This window comes from Polistes canadensis, unplaced genomic scaffold (assembly GCF_001313835.1).
Source record: "Polistes canadensis isolate GaletaPanama2010 unplaced genomic scaffold, ASM131383v1 scaffold_99, whole genome shotgun sequence".
NCBI classification, from domain to species: domain Eukaryota; kingdom Metazoa; phylum Arthropoda; class Insecta; order Hymenoptera; family Vespidae; genus Polistes; species Polistes canadensis.
The window spans coordinates 210,102-228,527 of NW_014569646.1; the positions used below are offsets into that span (position 1 = coordinate 210,102).

At 32.9% G+C, this 18,426-nt stretch overlaps 1 protein-coding gene across 5 annotated transcripts in view; it reads left to right on the top strand.

The window, feature by feature from the left end:
* The first annotated feature begins 25 nt into the window (after positions 1 to 25).
* LOC106787361 overlaps positions 26 to 18,426 on the top strand; it is a 46,977-nt gene continuing 28,576 nt past the window's right edge. For all 5 annotated transcript variants that reach the window (XM_014749655.1, XM_014749656.1, XM_014749657.1 and 2 more), the window contains exons 1-4: positions 26 to 612; positions 3,629 to 3,929; positions 14,100 to 14,970; positions 17,947 to 18,402. In XM_014749655.1, the coding sequence (XP_014605141.1) occupies positions 3,649 to 3,929; positions 14,100 to 14,970; positions 17,947 to 18,402 (1,608 nt within the window). In that variant the 5' untranslated portion in view covers positions 26 to 612; positions 3,629 to 3,648. The remainder of the gene's footprint in view (positions 613 to 3,628; positions 3,930 to 14,099; positions 14,971 to 17,946; positions 18,403 to 18,426) is intronic.

Consider the following 18,426-nt stretch of genomic DNA (forward strand, 5'->3'; position numbering starts at 1 on the left):
AATATACAAATTAATTATAAAAAGAGGGGTGTCGTTCGATGTGGAAAAAATAAAATAAATAAATTAATTTGATTAAATACAAACAAATAAAAAACGGGGGTGTAGGGTAAATGCAATGGAGTAGCGCTTGTGGTGCGGGTTTTCTTTTTTTTTTTTTTTTTGAAAAAAGTGAAGAAGATTGTAAAAAAGGAAGGAAAGAATAAGAAATATAATTAAAGAAATTCTTCATCTCTCGTCGTGCAGCAAGCAGTAGAAGCAGCAAAAGAAGCAGCAGCAACAGCAACAGGATTGGTGGAAATAAGAAGAAAGGGGTTGAGGAGGAGGAGGGGGTGGTGTGTATAAGCGCGTACACATATGTATAATACGTGCGCGTATGAGTGCGTGATCGCGCGCGTACACGTACATAATTTTCATTCGAGACTCAAACGGTGAATTAAATATTACCGACTACGCGGATTTTTCGTTTGTTTGTTCGTCGTTGTTGTTGTTGTTGTTGTTATTATTGTTGTTAATAATTTCGGCGGAAAGAAGATTAAAGCTGCCGGCTAAATTTGCGGGAAGAAATTCGAAGGAGATCCGCCGGACTGCCTTCCACAGCTGACGTCATTACCGGTGAGTAATCAAACTAACCTCAATTTTTTATTTTAAAGGTTTTTTTCTCCCTCCATATGTGTGTAATATCCGCCATCTTGAATTTAATCGAATTCAAATGATATATATATATATATTTGTGTTTTGTTTTGTTTTTGAATTCGATTTAATGAAAATATTATCGAATTAAAAGTATATATTTAAATAATATATAATTGTTTTTGTTATATTAATATTATTATTATTATTATTATATAATTTATTTATTTATTTATTTATTGAGATACATAACGATATCATAAAAATATTATCGATTATTATATATGTGTTTCTCTCTTGTTAACAATTAGAATCAATAGGTTCTCCGATAATGGTGGATAAAAAAAAAATCTGGATGAAACGTAATCTCATTGTGTACTACGCTTGACGAATGTGTGTGTTAGTTGTTATAACGCGTGCGCGCTCGTGTACGTACGTGTGCTCAATGTGTTTGTTACAACACTTGTTGCATAAACATGGGGATAGATATCACGCCTCGAGGATAGATAATTATTATCTGTAAATGTATAAAAGGACGAGAGAAAATATAAACAGCTGTTTCAGGTTGCAACTCTCCCTCTCTCTCTCTCTCTCTCTCTCTTTTTCTTTGTATAAAATTTTCTCGACTTATCGATAATATAAATTGTGTCGTCACCTTATATGTTCTTATACTAATATTACATTCAATAGTTTGATATCGATGATCGATAACTCTTAATGAATAAGATTAGAATATTAAAGGAAAAAAAAGAAGACAAAAAAAAATATATATATAATAAAAAAAAGTAATAAGAACCTATTAACAATAGTTAACCTTCGTCATTAAAATTGAATCATTCGCATTAATTTATTGTATCTTTCTTCTCCTAATCGAGATGATTCACAAGCTGATTTAAAAAAAGAAATAGAAAAAAGTATAACGATTGGTAACTATCATTAAATTAGAAATAAAAAAGAATTGTTGCTTTAATTTATTTCTTTTCCGCGTGATTTGTTTTTATTTTCTTTTGGGGGGCGGAGGGGAGTATTATAATCTATTATTATCAACTTTTGATCATTGTAAAATTTTGTTACCATATATAAAAAATATCTTTCATGCAGGTACATATATATATCTGCAATTGTAAGTGCAACTTGGTTAAACACGTTTGTCGTAGGTGTTTCTGAGTTAAATAGTATGAATCATATATATATATATATAGTTTGTATTCATTGTGATGATGGTGCAGCTCGGTGCAAGTTGGTGCATTCACCTCGGGCTAGTAGTTCTGCTTTAATCCAAGAGCCATACCCTTTTCATATAGATGTAATATTTTTACGTAGGTATATGTGTATGTATATACATGCAATCGTGCATACATATATATCGAATGTACACGTCATATAGAAATCTCAACGAGTACTACACATATTTTTTCTCACATCTACCTTTTTAACCATAATATATTTATCGGTTTTTTTTTTTAACAATATATAATAAAACGAATGATTATTCCAATCACCGCTTATATTTTTGTATAATCTTTTGCGACAACCACAATTCTTGCAAAATATATATATATATATATACAGGGTGTACTAAAAGTATTATTATTATTATTATTTTCTTTTTTTTCCAAACTTATCTTTCCCAAATTATTATTATAATTTTTAAAGATTACATAATAATACCTTTATTGCATTTGACTCATCTTTACATATTTTTTATTATCAAAAAATATTCATTATATCTCTTTAATTATAATTGGTACATATGTTAAGTATTGTTTGTTTTAAAGTAACACTATTACAAAATTTACACAACGATGATTAGTATATTGTACGACTCATGACAAACGTTTATTTCTTTTTTTAAACGATGACTATGAGATGATATATATCTATATATAATATATATATATATATATATATATTTGTGTGTAGCAATGTATGCGTGTGTGCAGGTGCAAGTTTTACCTTTTCAATTATGGATTATATACGTTTTAAATATTTCGATACTTGTTACACGGTTTTTTTTTTGTTTTATCATCATGCTATTTTTATTTGTTTGTTTTTTTTTTTTTTCCTAATCTTACACCCGTTCACCCCACCCACTCCTCCTCCCATCCTCATTGTTTTTATCTTTTTGACTATTTGTTCTATCGTCAGGTCAATTATACCTTATGTCGTCAAACACATTGGAATTTGTTAACTATATAAGATTAGTAGTAGTCCTCACGATGGTTGTTCAATGCTGCAATGCAGCAGTCCTTGCTTGCTGCATTACAACAAGCAAGGCAACTTCTTTGTGAACGTGCACGCATCACACACATCCTTCTATCTCTCTTTTTCTCTCTTTTTAAACTCTTTCCACATTCTCCCTACTCATCGCCATTTTGTAAGTCCGAACCCGCGCAATTCAACTTCCTGGAAAAAAAGAAAAAAAAGAAAACTATTGATGAATGTATATTTTCGTGTGTGTTTGTTTGTATCCATGATCTTTAATAATTTGTTGTAACTTTTTAATTATAATATAATATTTTTAAAAAGATTTATATTGTTTTTTTTTATTATATATATATATATTTTAGTATAGTATAATATAGTAAATTTATTATCGTAGTATACTGTACAGTATTATTGCATTATAGTATATTACTATATATTGCAATTAATATACTATAGTATACTGAATAAGTATACATATATATTTTAGTATAATATAATGTGTGTAATTAATTTATTATCGTAGTATACTGTACAGTATTATTGCATTATAGTATATTACTATATATTGCAATTAATATACTATAGTATACTAAATAAATATACATACATATTTTAATATAATATAATATAATAAATTTATTATCGCAGTATACTGTATTGTATCATTACATATTGCAATTAAATATATTATAGTTATAATGAAAAATGGTAACAATATAAAATATATATTATAGAAAATACACTAGATTATTATAATTAATAAATTTTTCTTGTAATCGGTCTGTTTCAGTACATAATGCGCTAGGGGTGATGGAGACAGTGGGCAAACAGGTCCAGGTAGTGAGTGGACTGGGGGTGGGGGGCCCAGTGGGCCCGGTCGGCCCAGTAGGGGGAGACCTGCACCACCATCACCATCCTCACCCCCATTCGCATCCACCGCACCCGCACTCCCACCCCCACGGTCATCCCCATGGGAGTCACGGGCATTCGCTTGTTGGCGGTACGTCGACCCCTGGTAGGGCTCAGGCTCAACCAGCGGTTTCGCATAACCAGCATTTGCCTCCGAGATCCACCCCCGTACAAATGCACAGGTATGCCAACATGAGATAAATTATTAAACATATATCTACAATTTTTATATTTTTTATTTTTTACAAAACGCTAATCCAAACAATGTTCATTACTTCTTTTGTTATTTTTATCTAATCAATAATTATTATCTTTATTTTTTATCATGAATTATTTATGCGTCGACCAAGTATAAAATTCTAATTAGAGTTTTAACTAAAGTTTTCTTCTTCTTCTTCTTTTTCTTTTCGTTTTACGAAAAGATTCGTTATCTCGTTTATAAACTTAGTTTCTATTTGGAATGTTAAATCTTCTAACTTTGAATATCAAAAGATCACGGTCATGGTCATTACACAGTCACGGTCGTGGCATTAATTAATTGATGAGTATAACTTCTGGATATTAGATTCGTTGAAATTCGAAATGATAATGTTGAATAACACATTGACAAGGTATTAAATTCCTAAAAAGGGTTAATTGTTTTAACTCTCTTTTATCATCACTATCGTTAAATCGAACGAGTAATCTGTACAGACACTACTAGTTTGTTAGTGTGGTAGTCAAATCCGTGCGACCTTGAAACGAAAAAGTTCAAGCGGAGTCTGTGCCGACACACGATGAGAATGAGTTAGTGAGTAACTGTGTGTGTATGTGTGTCTGCTGAGAAAGAGATAGCAGTAGAGTTTAGGCGCCACTCGACATACGATTACAGTATATATATATTCACATGTTGCAACTATTAACAATTCAATGCATAATAATAAATTTAGCGATGACTGCAATAAGTTTTGGTCCCTTGTTAAATTTACAAACGCTTAAACATATTCACGTACGTGTTAACTTACAATGTTCATCAAAAATCTTTTTCTATCTACGCACTTGGCTAAATTTCGTAAACTCCTGTCGCATTACCAAACATTATTTTCGCTATTATAGTAAACGTTAAGTTTCTTAAATGTGTTGGTTACACAACTATACGTATACATACACATGTGTAATGCCGCACAAATATTTAAATCAGTGAGATAAAAAAAGAAAGATAAATAGATAGAATTGAATTTTGTTTGAATTGTGACCTCGAGATTTAAGATTTGAAAAAGGGTGTAAAGGGAGGGAAAGAGAGAGAGAGAGAGAGAAAATCTGCTGTAGCAGGAAGAAGTGTAAGATAGAAAGAGATAGCGCTTGATATCGGTGGTGGGGAACAAAGATGGTGGCAACGGAGGAGTAATAGGGGATAAGTAGTGGGGGATCTAGGGAAAAAGAGAAACGAGCTATGCCGAGTAAAGCCGAACCGAACCGAACGAAGCGTCGAGCAAGCTCGACCTAACTTTAACTATTTCCAACACGAATATACGTATACGTATGTACGATGTATGTGTATGTGTGTGTGTTTGCATGTTGCTGCGTATGTGCGTCGTTCTTGCGCGTGTTGCGCATGCGCGCAACGTTTTCTTGCTGCTACTGCTACCTGTCGATTCTAACCTCAAACGTCAACGTGTGCAACGTTGATCTTTCATTTCGCGTGTTAGATTCTGAATTAAAATTTTGCAATTCGCGCGTTTTTTGTTATTGCATTTATTGCAGAACCGCGATTGGACAGGGATAAAAACATTTAAAGAATGCGGAGGGTGGGGGGGAGCGAGAGAAAAACGAGGGGGTTAATTTTTAGGTTAACCAAAAATAGAGGAAGTGCTCCCCTCTCTCTCTCTCTTTTTATTGCAAGTTGTTTTGTGATTAAGCATAAAAAAAATAATAAAAATATAAAAAAGAAAATACTGTAAAAAGTTTCTTAAAGTGAGGGAAAAAGAAGGAAGAGGAATTGGCGTAAGCTTTTTAGTGTAGAGTTGGTGGATAAAAAAACATACACATATATCCATTCTATTGGGCGATGCGCCAGGAAAGAGAAGAGAACAGTCGCGAAAAGTGGTGGAAAGGGATCTTTCAAAGAGTCGAGGTTATGACTCGACCCGATGAAGTAAGTCACACGCGGTTTATTTTCATTCTTACCGATTCCTTCGGTAAGAACATTTACATAAATTTATAGTAACTTTAGAAAAATAAATTGACGTGTTAAGAGGTCTTACCTATAAATAAAATTTAATTCCCTAGGATTATATTAAAATGCAATAACAAATATATATACGTATACGTGGTAGTTTCTTTTATATTTTGTCTTTTTATAATGGAATAAACAACAAAGATTAGAATATTCTTAATCGAGGAATCTATTACGAAAGATAAAGAAAATGGCGGGAAATTAGATTAGGAGAAACTCTTATTTAAATTTCCGTAAAGTTCTTAAAAAACCATCAAACACGAGCACGACCCGTTCTTTTTCTTTTTTAAAAAACGTGTTTCCTTGAAAACATGAGAACGTGATTTTCGAAAAAAAGAAAACAAAGAATACAATTCTAATCGTCTACCGATCAACGTAGTCATAAAATTTATATTCCGTGAGAGTTGCGCATGCGCAGAACTAGTGAAACTCGGAGACGCGGGAAAAAGATTCAGATATTGAAAGAGAAATAGAAAAAGAAAGAGAGATAAATAGATAAATAGAATAAATAAAAGAAACAGGATGTTTTTCTTTCTCTTTATAGAAAGACAGAAAGAAGAAGAAGAAAAAAACTAAAAAGATAGAAACAGAGAGAGAAGAAAGAAAGAAAGAAAGAAAGAGTAACGAACGATTCTTTATCTCTTTTATGACGCGCATCTTTCACTATCATGTGTATTTAATATACGTATATATATGCATATTTGGTGAGACTGTCAGTGAGTGTGTGTGTGTATGTTCTGTTCAAGAATGTATGTATGAGGGGGTATATAGGAGTATGCGTGCATGAATATTGTGGAGGAAAGCAGACCGTCTGGCTGGCTTGCGTGGGAAAAGCATGAGGAAGGAGTGGGAGGAGTGAGGAGGGGCCCTGACGATAGAATGAAGGGGGTGGGATGGGGAAAGGGATAGAAAGGTAGTTGGGTGGGGGTAGAAGCGTGACGAAGACGAGGATGAGACATGATAACGGTTCGATTCGATCGTTCCTCTTTCTCTTCTCCTGTCCGTTACTATCTTCGTTCCTCAATATACATATTTACAATATATGTTATATACATATCAAATTTATACATATCAAATTTATTTAAAGAAAAAGAGATAAAATGAAAAATCAATTTCAATTGAAAATAGAATGAATGCATATGTGTTGTATGCTTCTTCTTATCAATAATTTAAAATACCTTTTCTGTGTGTGTGTGTGTGTGTCTGTGACTGATAATGGAAGATTTTCAAATATGAATGAGAGAACATTTTAACATACAATTTTGAGTTTGTTTCTTTTTTATAAACGTAGTATTGTTATTATAACGAATAAATTAGAATTATGTAAGGGGTGAGATTTGTTAATAAATTTTCTCACGATTATTAATTATTTATACTTTTTTTCGGATTGGTATATAATAAATGTATAGAAGAATCTTTTTTAGATTCGCAATTAGATTTATTTTGTTCTATTTTTAACAAGGTCTGTTGTTGATGTATAGGTCATGTTATGGGTTAGTAGTATGGTAATATAATTAGAAATTGTAATTAATTAAAACGAGTTCCGTGAATATTTCCGCCGCAACCAACCATTGGTGCCATTATTTAAAAACGATGCAACAATAATACAAATACACAAGCGCGCGTGTAAAAAAAATGTATATTAACGAGGCACTTCTCGGTAGGGTTATAAATACGGGCGTTGATCCGTCGAACAGAACGGGCATATATTTTTAAAATATCTCTATCTCTTTTTTCTTTTCTTTCTTTCTTTCAATTTATAGTAGTAGGCCTGTTGGTTTGTTGGAATCTGCAAAGATGTTATTCTATATATATATATATATATACATATTATTTATATCGGCAATTTCATTTATAATTCGACGTAATTTTTAATTGAATTTGATCAACAAAATTGATCACAATAAAATCTTTGTTTATATATTACTTAATAAAAATAAAAATGAAAAATTGTATTTTTCAATTTGAAATCGTAAAGTTTGATATAAATATTGAAATTGAATCTAATTGAATTGAATTGAAATGTATCCAAGTTTAATGAAACATACTGTATTATACGTGTTCTTCTTCTTCTGCTCTGATAATCTAGACAAGAAAAGAAAATATAAAAAGGTAGATAAAAAGAAAGATAGAAAGTCTCTATACGAGTTATCATCGTGTATGTAAGAGTTAGAGAAAGAGAGAAAGAAAATATCCAGTCAGTGATAGTTTAAAAGAAAGATGGCGGTAATCGAGAAAACGTCGGCCATTCTGACCGTAACAAGACAGGAGGTTAATGGTGCGATTCTTATTGAAAGCCATTTCAACGAAGATTCTAAAGAAAATCATTTTCATGAATATATATTTAAATAGATTTTCATTACTTCCCTTCATTTCTTGTTTCTTATAATTTATTGTTATTCCTTGCTTTGTTTTGTGCTTTTCCTTGCTTTGTTTTGTGCTTTTCCTTGCTTCTCTTTTTATTTTGTATTCGTAATGCACGCAAAAATGGCGGACAAAAATAGTAATGGCGGAAGAGTTGAAAAATTAAAAAAAAAGGAAAATAAAAAGAAGACATGATAATTGAAAAAAATGATCATACACAGTTTGTGATATTTCTTTACTTATCGACTTGACTATAACCATGTACGTGGTTGTTTAAAAGTAGGCGAGTAAACATGCTAGTGGGAAGAGAATAGGAGGAGGAATAGGAAGAAGAGTGAGAAGAGAGAAGGGGGGAAGGTATAATTGGTCACATGCAAGGAGGAGTAGTTTGATAGAGATTACTTCATCTTCCACTTTTGTTCTTTTCCTGGTAAATGCATTCCAATGTTAAGTATCTTAGAAGTAATATAATATAATCTTAAAAGTTACTAGACGATATAATAAAAATTAGCCAATTAGCTTTCGTTTTTTTTTAAGTCCTTAGGTTAATTTGAAATCAATATTCTTTCCGATTGGTTAAATCCAGCAACAATTATTTGTTGAATTTTATTAATGGGGATACGTCACAGACGTCTTCTCATTGGTCGGATCTACGTAATTAAATAAATCAATAATCGAAAATATTGATTTGGAAATAAGTTTATCCAATAAATCTTGTTTTAAAACGTGTGGGATGAATCGAAATAAGTAAAGGTCTAGATAAAATAGGCTATGAAGAAATTTGCGGAAGTGCGATGATGATGATGATGATGATGATGGCGAAAGGGGTCTTGAAAACTAACTAATGCAGGGAAAAGGTTACACATGTACTATTGCTGCTTCTGTTGGTGTGCAGCTGCTGCTATTGGTAGATTATATACTACTATGTTCTATGTGTGTATTTGTGAATTGAACAGAGACACACACACACACACAAATATATACGGAAAGGCATGCAAGTAAGCAAGCAAGCAAAGTAAGTTTGAAAGCAAGACGAAAATGCGTGGTCGTTTGTGTGTCCCTGGAACTTCCGGCTTACATTCATACTCTCTCACGCGTTATATACGTTGAAAACTTCTTGATACAAAGCAGAGCGTGCGCGTAGAGTAACAGCAATAGCAATAGCAGCAACAGCAGCAGCAGCTTTATCGACTTTAGTTCGCACAAACAAGTCCGCGAACCAGGTGAAGCATGTGCAAAGGTCTTAAGACTTCGTTTCTTGAGTCTACGCCTTAAAACTTTTTCTTCCTTTGCAGGGTTTCTCAACCTAATTGTTTATTTTTAATATAATAGCTATTTTTTAATTACACCTGCAACTAAAATTTATTTTTTAACTTGTATAGGAGAACTTTTTAATTTGTATAGATTACGTTTAGTATTGTATAATATTAATGGAAGGGCTTTAATACTTCTGTTTTTTTTATAATATTTTTATAGATACTCTGAACAGAAAACAAGGTTATAAAGGGTTGAATATATTTCTTCTATTCAAAGTTTTATCCTACTCTCTCTCTCTCTTTCTCTCTCTTTCTAATATAAAAGAAGTTAACTTTCTAATCACTTCTAAGCCATTCGATTTTATTTCTCTCTAATTTACGAGAATTAACTTGAAAACACGTTTTAACCCAACTTCGTAGTTTTCTTCTTTACGATTGGTCAGATTAGTTAACTCCTTGTTGAATTCTATTGGTGTGCATGTTATATGTCTTCCTATTGGTCGAACTTTCATCTCTATTTTATTTATCTTCTTACTATTTTCCTATTAATAGAAAATGGTGTTCGAAAAGATTTTTAAGCCATACTTCAGGAGCGTATATCATAGAAAAATCATGAAAAGATAATAAAAAAAAAAGAAAACATTTAACTTTTAATTGTAAATTATATTACCGAAGGTTATAGGTTAAAATTTTGTAGGGCAACATTGGTTGTTATATTTAGATGACCCTTTTATACGTAAATAATACGTGCAATATCAGATATTGTCTATTTAATATTAAAAATATTCGAACTATCTTTTTCCATTCCGGCCATCTTTATTTCTGTCTTTTTCTCTCTCTCTTCTACACTGTAACAAATTAATCTTTCACGTAACTTTATAAATACATAGAATGTCGACGTTGACCCCAAATGCCAATTTAGTTCAATTCCCCTTTTACGTTTTTCTTCTTCTTCTTCTTCTTTTTATCTTATTTCATAAATTTTATTCCAGGAGAGAGATATTTCCAAGTACACGTTGGTGTAAGGTTGAAAGTAGTCAACCGTAAAAACGTTTATCGATCGTTGCAAGTCAGGTTAACGATAGGATCGATTCGAAACATTTCTAAGTCGACGAACTATAGAAAGATCTTTTATTTATTTGTTTTATTTTATCATACTTTAGAAAAGAAAGAAACGAGAATAATATATATACTATATATACTATATTTTCCTCGTAAAATATAGATTGGACGAAATAAAACATAAATAAATTCATATTTAATCATAAAAACAAACCTACATGTTTTTCTCTTTTTTCTTTTCCCTTAAATAGAATAATTTTGTAACATTTTTTTTTGTTTAAATCATACACATTATAAACTTTACCAAAAAAATAGAGAAAAGGAATATATATTCTACTAACAACCTGCACATTAAAATTTTTTTTCTCACAAAGAGAATTATTACATAGATATGATTAAGAATTCGTATATATATATATATATATATATTAATAAAAAAGTTTTCCCAAAAGAGTTTTCGAAGGTACGATGAAGTTTCATTTACGAGCACGTTCCTCATTCTCACAGAGGTGTCCCGTTTTATGTAAGCTGCATGCATGGCCTGCGTTCTACGCTTGTATGCAACGTTACATAGAGGAGAGGTCTATCGATCCTAACGCGTCTCCCTTATTTACCACCCCCTCCCCAACCCTCTTCTCACTCTCTCTCTATTTCTCTCTCTCCCCTTTCTTTCCCTTCTCCACCCTATTTTCCTCTATCCATCTCTCTTTTTCTTTCTTGCACGCTCGTTCAGCGCGTCCTGCTTCTCGGTGAACTATATATACGTGTATATATATATGTATATGTATATATGTGTATATAGCACGGTACAGCTGTGTTTGAGTTTTCCTATTTTCATGTCCACGTTTCGCTTTCTTCTCAGTATCGATCAACCAAAGCCAGTTCGTCCTCAACTAAGGAAGAACTAACTCGTCGTTACCCATAAATTCCCCCATAAGACGACGACGACGACCACCCCTCAAGCACACTCGATAGAAAACTTTTTCATGCACAGCATCATTACGTCCAATGGGTTTAATGATTTTTCTTTTTTTTTTTTCTTTTTTTAAATTAGATTAAAATTCATATAATAATAAACCCTTCCCATAAGGATTTATTATCGAATACGATATTCCGTCTATATATGATTTCTATATGAAACGTGTGTTTGTATGGTAATTATATTTGTAAAAATATATTTTCTTTTGTTTTAATCACACACATGGTGATTTTTTATTTCATTGTTTTAACAAGACCCCGACGAGTGTTTTAAGAATCTAGGGATAAATTGTTGGAATGTTTTACAACTTTTTTTTCCTTGTCTCTATCTTTCCTAGGGATATGACTGACCATAGGTCGATTGTCGTCTCTCTCTCTCTCTCTCTCTCTCTTTAAGGCTCATTAGAAAAAGAAAGAATAAACATAGTAGGAACGTATATCAAAGAATAGTAGTGGGGGTTGTGTTAGAGGTGGGAGGGGGTCACTGACCGTTACGTCATCAAGCAACCATAGACTAGAGAAGACCATCCGTTGACCGATCGCTAATTTTGATAATGTGTTGGAATTTTAATATTATATATATAACATATGTGTTTATGTCCGAAATAACATTCGTAGAAACTTAAATATATGTATGGAAATTTTTATGAATGTCAGTCAGTAAGAGAGAAGTTGCACAATACTAATTTATAAACATGATGGATTATGCATACAAATTGTATGTTTTATAATTTATATAAATTGTTTCGTTAAAAAAGGTGTTTTCTTTTTCTTATTTAATTATATAAATACAATTTTTTTTTAAATATAATGCATATATAACGGAAACAATATTTAATAATCTAAGATACTTTAGAAATCTCGGCAAAAATAAGTAATCTTATCGCGAGTTAAATATTTTTTTGTATATATAAAATATTAATCTTTTTTTCTTTCTTTTTTTTTTTAAACGATGAAAAGAGCATTTCTCATAATATTCCTCCGTCTATCTCGTTTTTTTGATATCGTCACTTTTTTATAAGTCGAATTCTCAAGGTCAAAGGATGACTCACTTCCAGTAAATCGCGTTGATGGGTCAGTAATACGAAGAATGTTATGCGTTGCATCTGTCGTGTCCGAATTTATCTCATATATAACCGGACGTCGCTTTTAAAACTTCTTAGAGATATATATATATATAAATATATGCATCTTTCTCTTTCTTTCTAACACAAACTAAATTATATATATATATAGTAATCTCTGCGAATAAGTTACATGAGTCATAGAGAAAATAGATTCATTTATACATAAGTTTATTTAAATGTATAATTATATGTAGATAGGTTCTGAATAGAATATGGCCGCCGTAGTAGTGTTTATATAAACACGTATAAATATATTCTCATTAAAGTAATATTTCTCTCTGGAGAGGAGGAGACGCAGCTGTTTAGAACAGAAAAGCGCATTCACCTTATCATCAGCGACAAGAATATGGTGGTAGATTGTATTATTCGTAGCTGTGTGTGTGTCTATATGTTCCCCCTTTTTAAGCGCATGCGCAATAAAACAGTTGCGTGTATGCGTTCGTAGCTTTGTACGGAGCATGCGCAGAACGATAATCTCCACCTCGCCACGTGCTACATATACGGCGTCCATCATCATTCGCAATACCACGAGTGGGAACCAATAGCAACGCTTTATCACGAATCGTCATTTCTTTGAATATTCTCATTGGTTATATTTACTTCCACTACTTTACCACTACAATTTTAACTTCATTTTTTCTTGTGTATAATATATGTTTACCGGCATAGTGGGAAATCCGGTAATGCTAGCAATACCTCCCCTCCGGCATTGTCCGCAATGCAAAGCGTCTCTTGACAAAGTCGGAAATGTATTCATATGCATATCTTGTCTAGTTGTTAATTTTTTGTTTACATTTATTCCTGGTAAAGATAATAGTTTCTCCCAATCATTTTTGTTTTTGATATATAAAGTAAAAAAGGATCTCGTGACGTATAATTATATATATATACGGTAGAAAAAATCAAAATAGTTTTTCTTATGTTTAGAAAAGTCGTCAGGGTTGCGTCAGGGTTGACATCGATAAAGAAGTTTAGGAATGTATCTAATTTGTTGGATTATAAATGAACAAGTTTAGAGTTATTCTGATTGTGAGTTAACTATTATAGTAAAGTAAATCGTTATATTTGTGGTAAGAGAAAATACTGTGCGTTGTGTAACATAGGGAAATCGTTCCTAATGTCTATATTTAATAGTCATTATTTAGAAATAGTGTATTTATAAGATTAAATGCTATATGCTAACTAATGTCTAACAATAATTCATTTAAAACTACTATTTTAAACAACACGTTAGATGATCTCATACATTACCTAACCTAACAACACATCTTTCTCAAAACATTAATCATAATTAAGAACTTTAAAAAAAAGAAAAAAGAAACCATTCTAACAAAGAACCTTCACTCGTAGGCCGACGCAGAATTACGTGAACATCAAAAGCAGCAGTAGTCCGGTGTCACCGAGAACTGCCGGCGCAGGAACGTCGTATGTCCAAGGCGGTGCAGCAGCGGCATCGTCAGCGGCTGCTGCAACGGGAGGAAGCGGTGCCACGAGCTCGGGTGCATCAGGTCCATCGAATAGCAGCAATAGTAGCGGCGGTGGCGGCGGCAATAGTGGTAGTGGTGGTGGGGGCAGCATTAGCGTAGTTGGCGGTGGTGGCAGCACCGTCAACGCTGTTGTGGTTGGAGGAGGAGGTGGAGGAGTGAGCGTGGTAGCGCAGCCTGGCGGAGGAAGTGGAAACAGCGGAAATGGCGGCAACTGTTCGGTTGTTGGAGGAGGAGGAGGAAGTGGTGGTAGTAGTAGTAACAGTAATAACACCGGTGGAAATGTCAGTGGTGTTAGTGGTGTATCAGGGTCCAGTGGGAATCCAAATGGTGGTGGTGGGATTGGATGTGTTGGAAGTGGTGGAGGTGGAGGTGGTAGCGGTACTGGCGGCGGCGGTGGTGCTGGTCCACCAACCGGTTACGTTGCTTTACCAATACCAGGTGGTTTACGATACATCCATCCTTATCCACAAACTTCATCGTCGGTGTCCTCTGGCTCGGTAGTATCATCGGTTTCAGCAACTTCAGCAGCAGCCGTAGCTGCGGTAGCCAACTCGGCATCAGCAGTCGCAGCCGCAGCCGCTGTGGCAGCTGCAGCCGCGGCTGCTGCTGCTGGTACTGTACCACCAACTTCTGTACCAGCAACTGCATCAACTGCTAGCATCAGTCAAACACCACCGCCTCCTACGGGAACCGGATATGTTCCGAGGGATGCCTATCGTGGCCCCACTACAAACGTAGGTATTTTCCCCCATCGAGAATATGCCGTCTTATGTTTTGTTTTTCCCCCAACTTGTTTTTAGGCTCTTATAAAGAGAGGTTCTTCATCTCCCTTTCTCTCTCTATTTCTCTAGTTTTTATTGTAACGCGAATATCTGTCTCTATCGTATTATCTGCTAAACTTCGAACTTGAAAAGAATTTTAAAAATGCCCGCCTTTTTCACCCGCCATATTTCGACATCAATATTCAAATTCCTTTCGATTTCCCGCAATTCTATTATCGATTCTCGATTATTTGAAGAGTTTTGTTAAGAAGCAATAGTATGATTAACATTATTGCGCGTTTCTGTATGACCAGTTCATTTTCGTCTGTCGCTCGGTATTTGTTTGATATCTTTGAACGCAATACCGACATTGTATAGCCGGCATTTGTCCAATATTTTGCACGTGGTGTAGATAGTATTGCGGAATTAGTAAAAGTTTGTTCATTTTCATTTCCTTTGAAATAAACGACGAAATATAGTGAGAATAATGAATTTTAGAGAGTTCATCGATTTGTTTAATATTTTTCAAGAATGTTCGCATAATTTATTCGATTCGATGATCCAATATTATCAAAAATTTCCTAATCGTCCACATATTAGTATGGAAGACATACTGGATACTAGACAAGCTTCACTTTTAATAACTCAATGGTGTGTAATATATAAAACAAAGCCCACAGTTATTGAATTTATTACCAGTGAAGCTAATAAACCAGTTAATCCTAGGGAAGTAAATTGTCCAGCGTATTTTTCTTCTATTCTATCATCACATGATAATTATTTAAATATTTCAAATAAAATATCCAAGATGGATTCTAATTTTCTATCACTTAAGGTATTTACTATATTTACTATATAATTAATTTAATAAGTAGAAATTATTATACTATCGTATTACCATTTGCTATCATATTGTCTATTTAAGATGATAATATTACTCCCTCAAAAAAAAGAAACACGTGTATACATAAAATTAGTTACAATCACTTAATCGACTTTATAGTAATTGTGTATTTATGGTTAATCAAAGTAACTGCAACTTGAAACATTCTACATCTGCATCCGTAAGGAAATATAAAATATAAGAGATATACTTGGATGTAAGCATAAATGTACATGTCTACCACAGTTATGGTTCTGTCCTTGACTTTCACCATGCGTGGGTCTCCTCTCTTTCTATTTTTTCTCCTCCTCTTTCTCATTGACAATCCAGTCAGTTCTTTCACGCAATCATTTTAGTATTCTCCAAATGAAAGTATTCGTAAAAATTATACTTTAATAATCAAATCATTGTAAATCATTGTCGTTCTAATTGTAAAGAATTTATCTATGTATCATTTATATTTGTTTAGGAATTCTATGTTGAAGTAATGCTTGTTAAATTATTTTATTTGTACAAAACTCAATGGTATAGTTTCGCATTAATTGCCTGATGAAATATTTTTTAAATCAATTGAATAGTATGAGTCATTATTACATTTATTTATAGTTATTACGTACTAGATTAAGGCTTTATCAATGCTAAAAATAAAATATCGCTAGAAAATATCTCAAAAAATTTATGATGGAACAGGAGTTGGTGTAGGCGAGTGAAAGTTGCATTGATCTAATCATATGATGTGTGTATTACTTGTACGAATGTATATATATATATGTACAGGGTGTCCTGTAATTAGTGGTACAAGCGATAAACTAAGTCGAAAATGTAGAATCACATTTGTTAGTATATAATTTGGTTTTTAAAAAAAAGTAAAATATAAAAAATTAGTTGATTATGCGGACACTCAGTTGAGCTTGCAACTCTGACTGAAACTAAAAGTCTTATACGATAAGCATAAGAATATAGAACCTATAAAAGAAGTATAATCATATAAACAATGTTTGTAAATATATTAAGAAACCCAAATTGTTCCCTAAACTATTCGATAGTAAGATAGGGTAATATATAGAATTAAAACTGAATGGGGAGCTCTTGTTTACACGACAAATTTTCAAACTTATTTCTTGAAAACAAAGTCATATATGAATATATTTTATTCTATATTTCCCACTTAGCGTTTAATATAGAAACAATTCCTGTTTGCTTGTTCCACCGGTTAGAGCGTACCTTGTATTTATAGATTTATGATACTTATATTGGATAGAAGAATTTAAATAGTTTTCTCTTGGTTTCCTAGCATTGTGTGTAAGGTCGCTAGCATAGCAGCATCGTTTTGGTTGTTATTGCCAAGAATTATATTAACTGACGTCGATGAAAGACAAAATAATATAGTAATGATTTTAATTGTTTTTATAAATATATATCCAATTATCTTATATTCCTGGTATTGTTTAAAAAAGGAAAAGAAGAAAAAAGAAAAAAGAAATACTAAAGATGGAATTAGAAAATAGCAAGTGAGATAAGTAGTATGACCTTTGTTAAAAAAAAGTTATAATAATCGTCGATTTCCAGGGACACGCGACTCACATCATTTGTAGGTATAATCGGCAATGTGCCCTCTCTTGAACGGGGTCATCGATTTTCTTGAAATAGTTTATGCACGAGGATAGGATACTCGAGAGAAAGAGAAAGAGAAAGAGAAAGACAGAGATATTATAAACGCAATAGATAAAAGAAGAATATACGATCCATAAATACAGATTAATTAACATGATTAATTAAACTCTACAATAATCCAAAAATTGGTCCAATTATATTCGAATTATTTATTACTCTCAATTACTAACTCCCAAAAGAATACAGAATTTTACTTCGAATGGATTGGTCCAAGATACCTAAAAGTTTTGTTTACAACTTCTTGTCCGAGAGTCATTTAAAGGTCTCATTTACAAATCTTATATAATAATAATCCGGCTACAGCCAAAACAAAAAAATACACTCCCGTTTCTTTCTTTACTTAAGAAAAAAAAAATAATAATAAACGAACTAATTAGAAATATTGTTTTAAGGTGAACGAGAGGATTGCTATAAGCGTTAACAGTAGTCCATTGTCGCAAGTTGGATTGGGTGTTGGTGTAGTAGCTGGTGAATATGGAGCAGGTAGTATTAATAGTGGTATGGGAAGTGGTAGAGGAGAAAGACCAAGGATGTCCTTGTTGTCATCGGCATCAGTAGCCCCAGCACAAACACCGGCTGTGGGATCGGATTATCATATGCCAAGTGCGAGGAATCCAAGAGTAGGCCTTATACCCGTTCAAACGGATCAGTATTGTAGTCGTACTGCCGTCGAAATGACAACTTTGCAAGATGCCCCGCCGTTTAAAAAGATACGCCTTGGCCCACCAACTCAGGTTCAAATACAATCACAATCTCAGTCACGATGTCAGAGTCTTCCACCAACCGATGCTTGTATCAAACAAGAACACATTGTACCCTTGCAACAACCGTTGAGGATAGACACAAGGGTTTGTATATTTTGTTTTAATTAT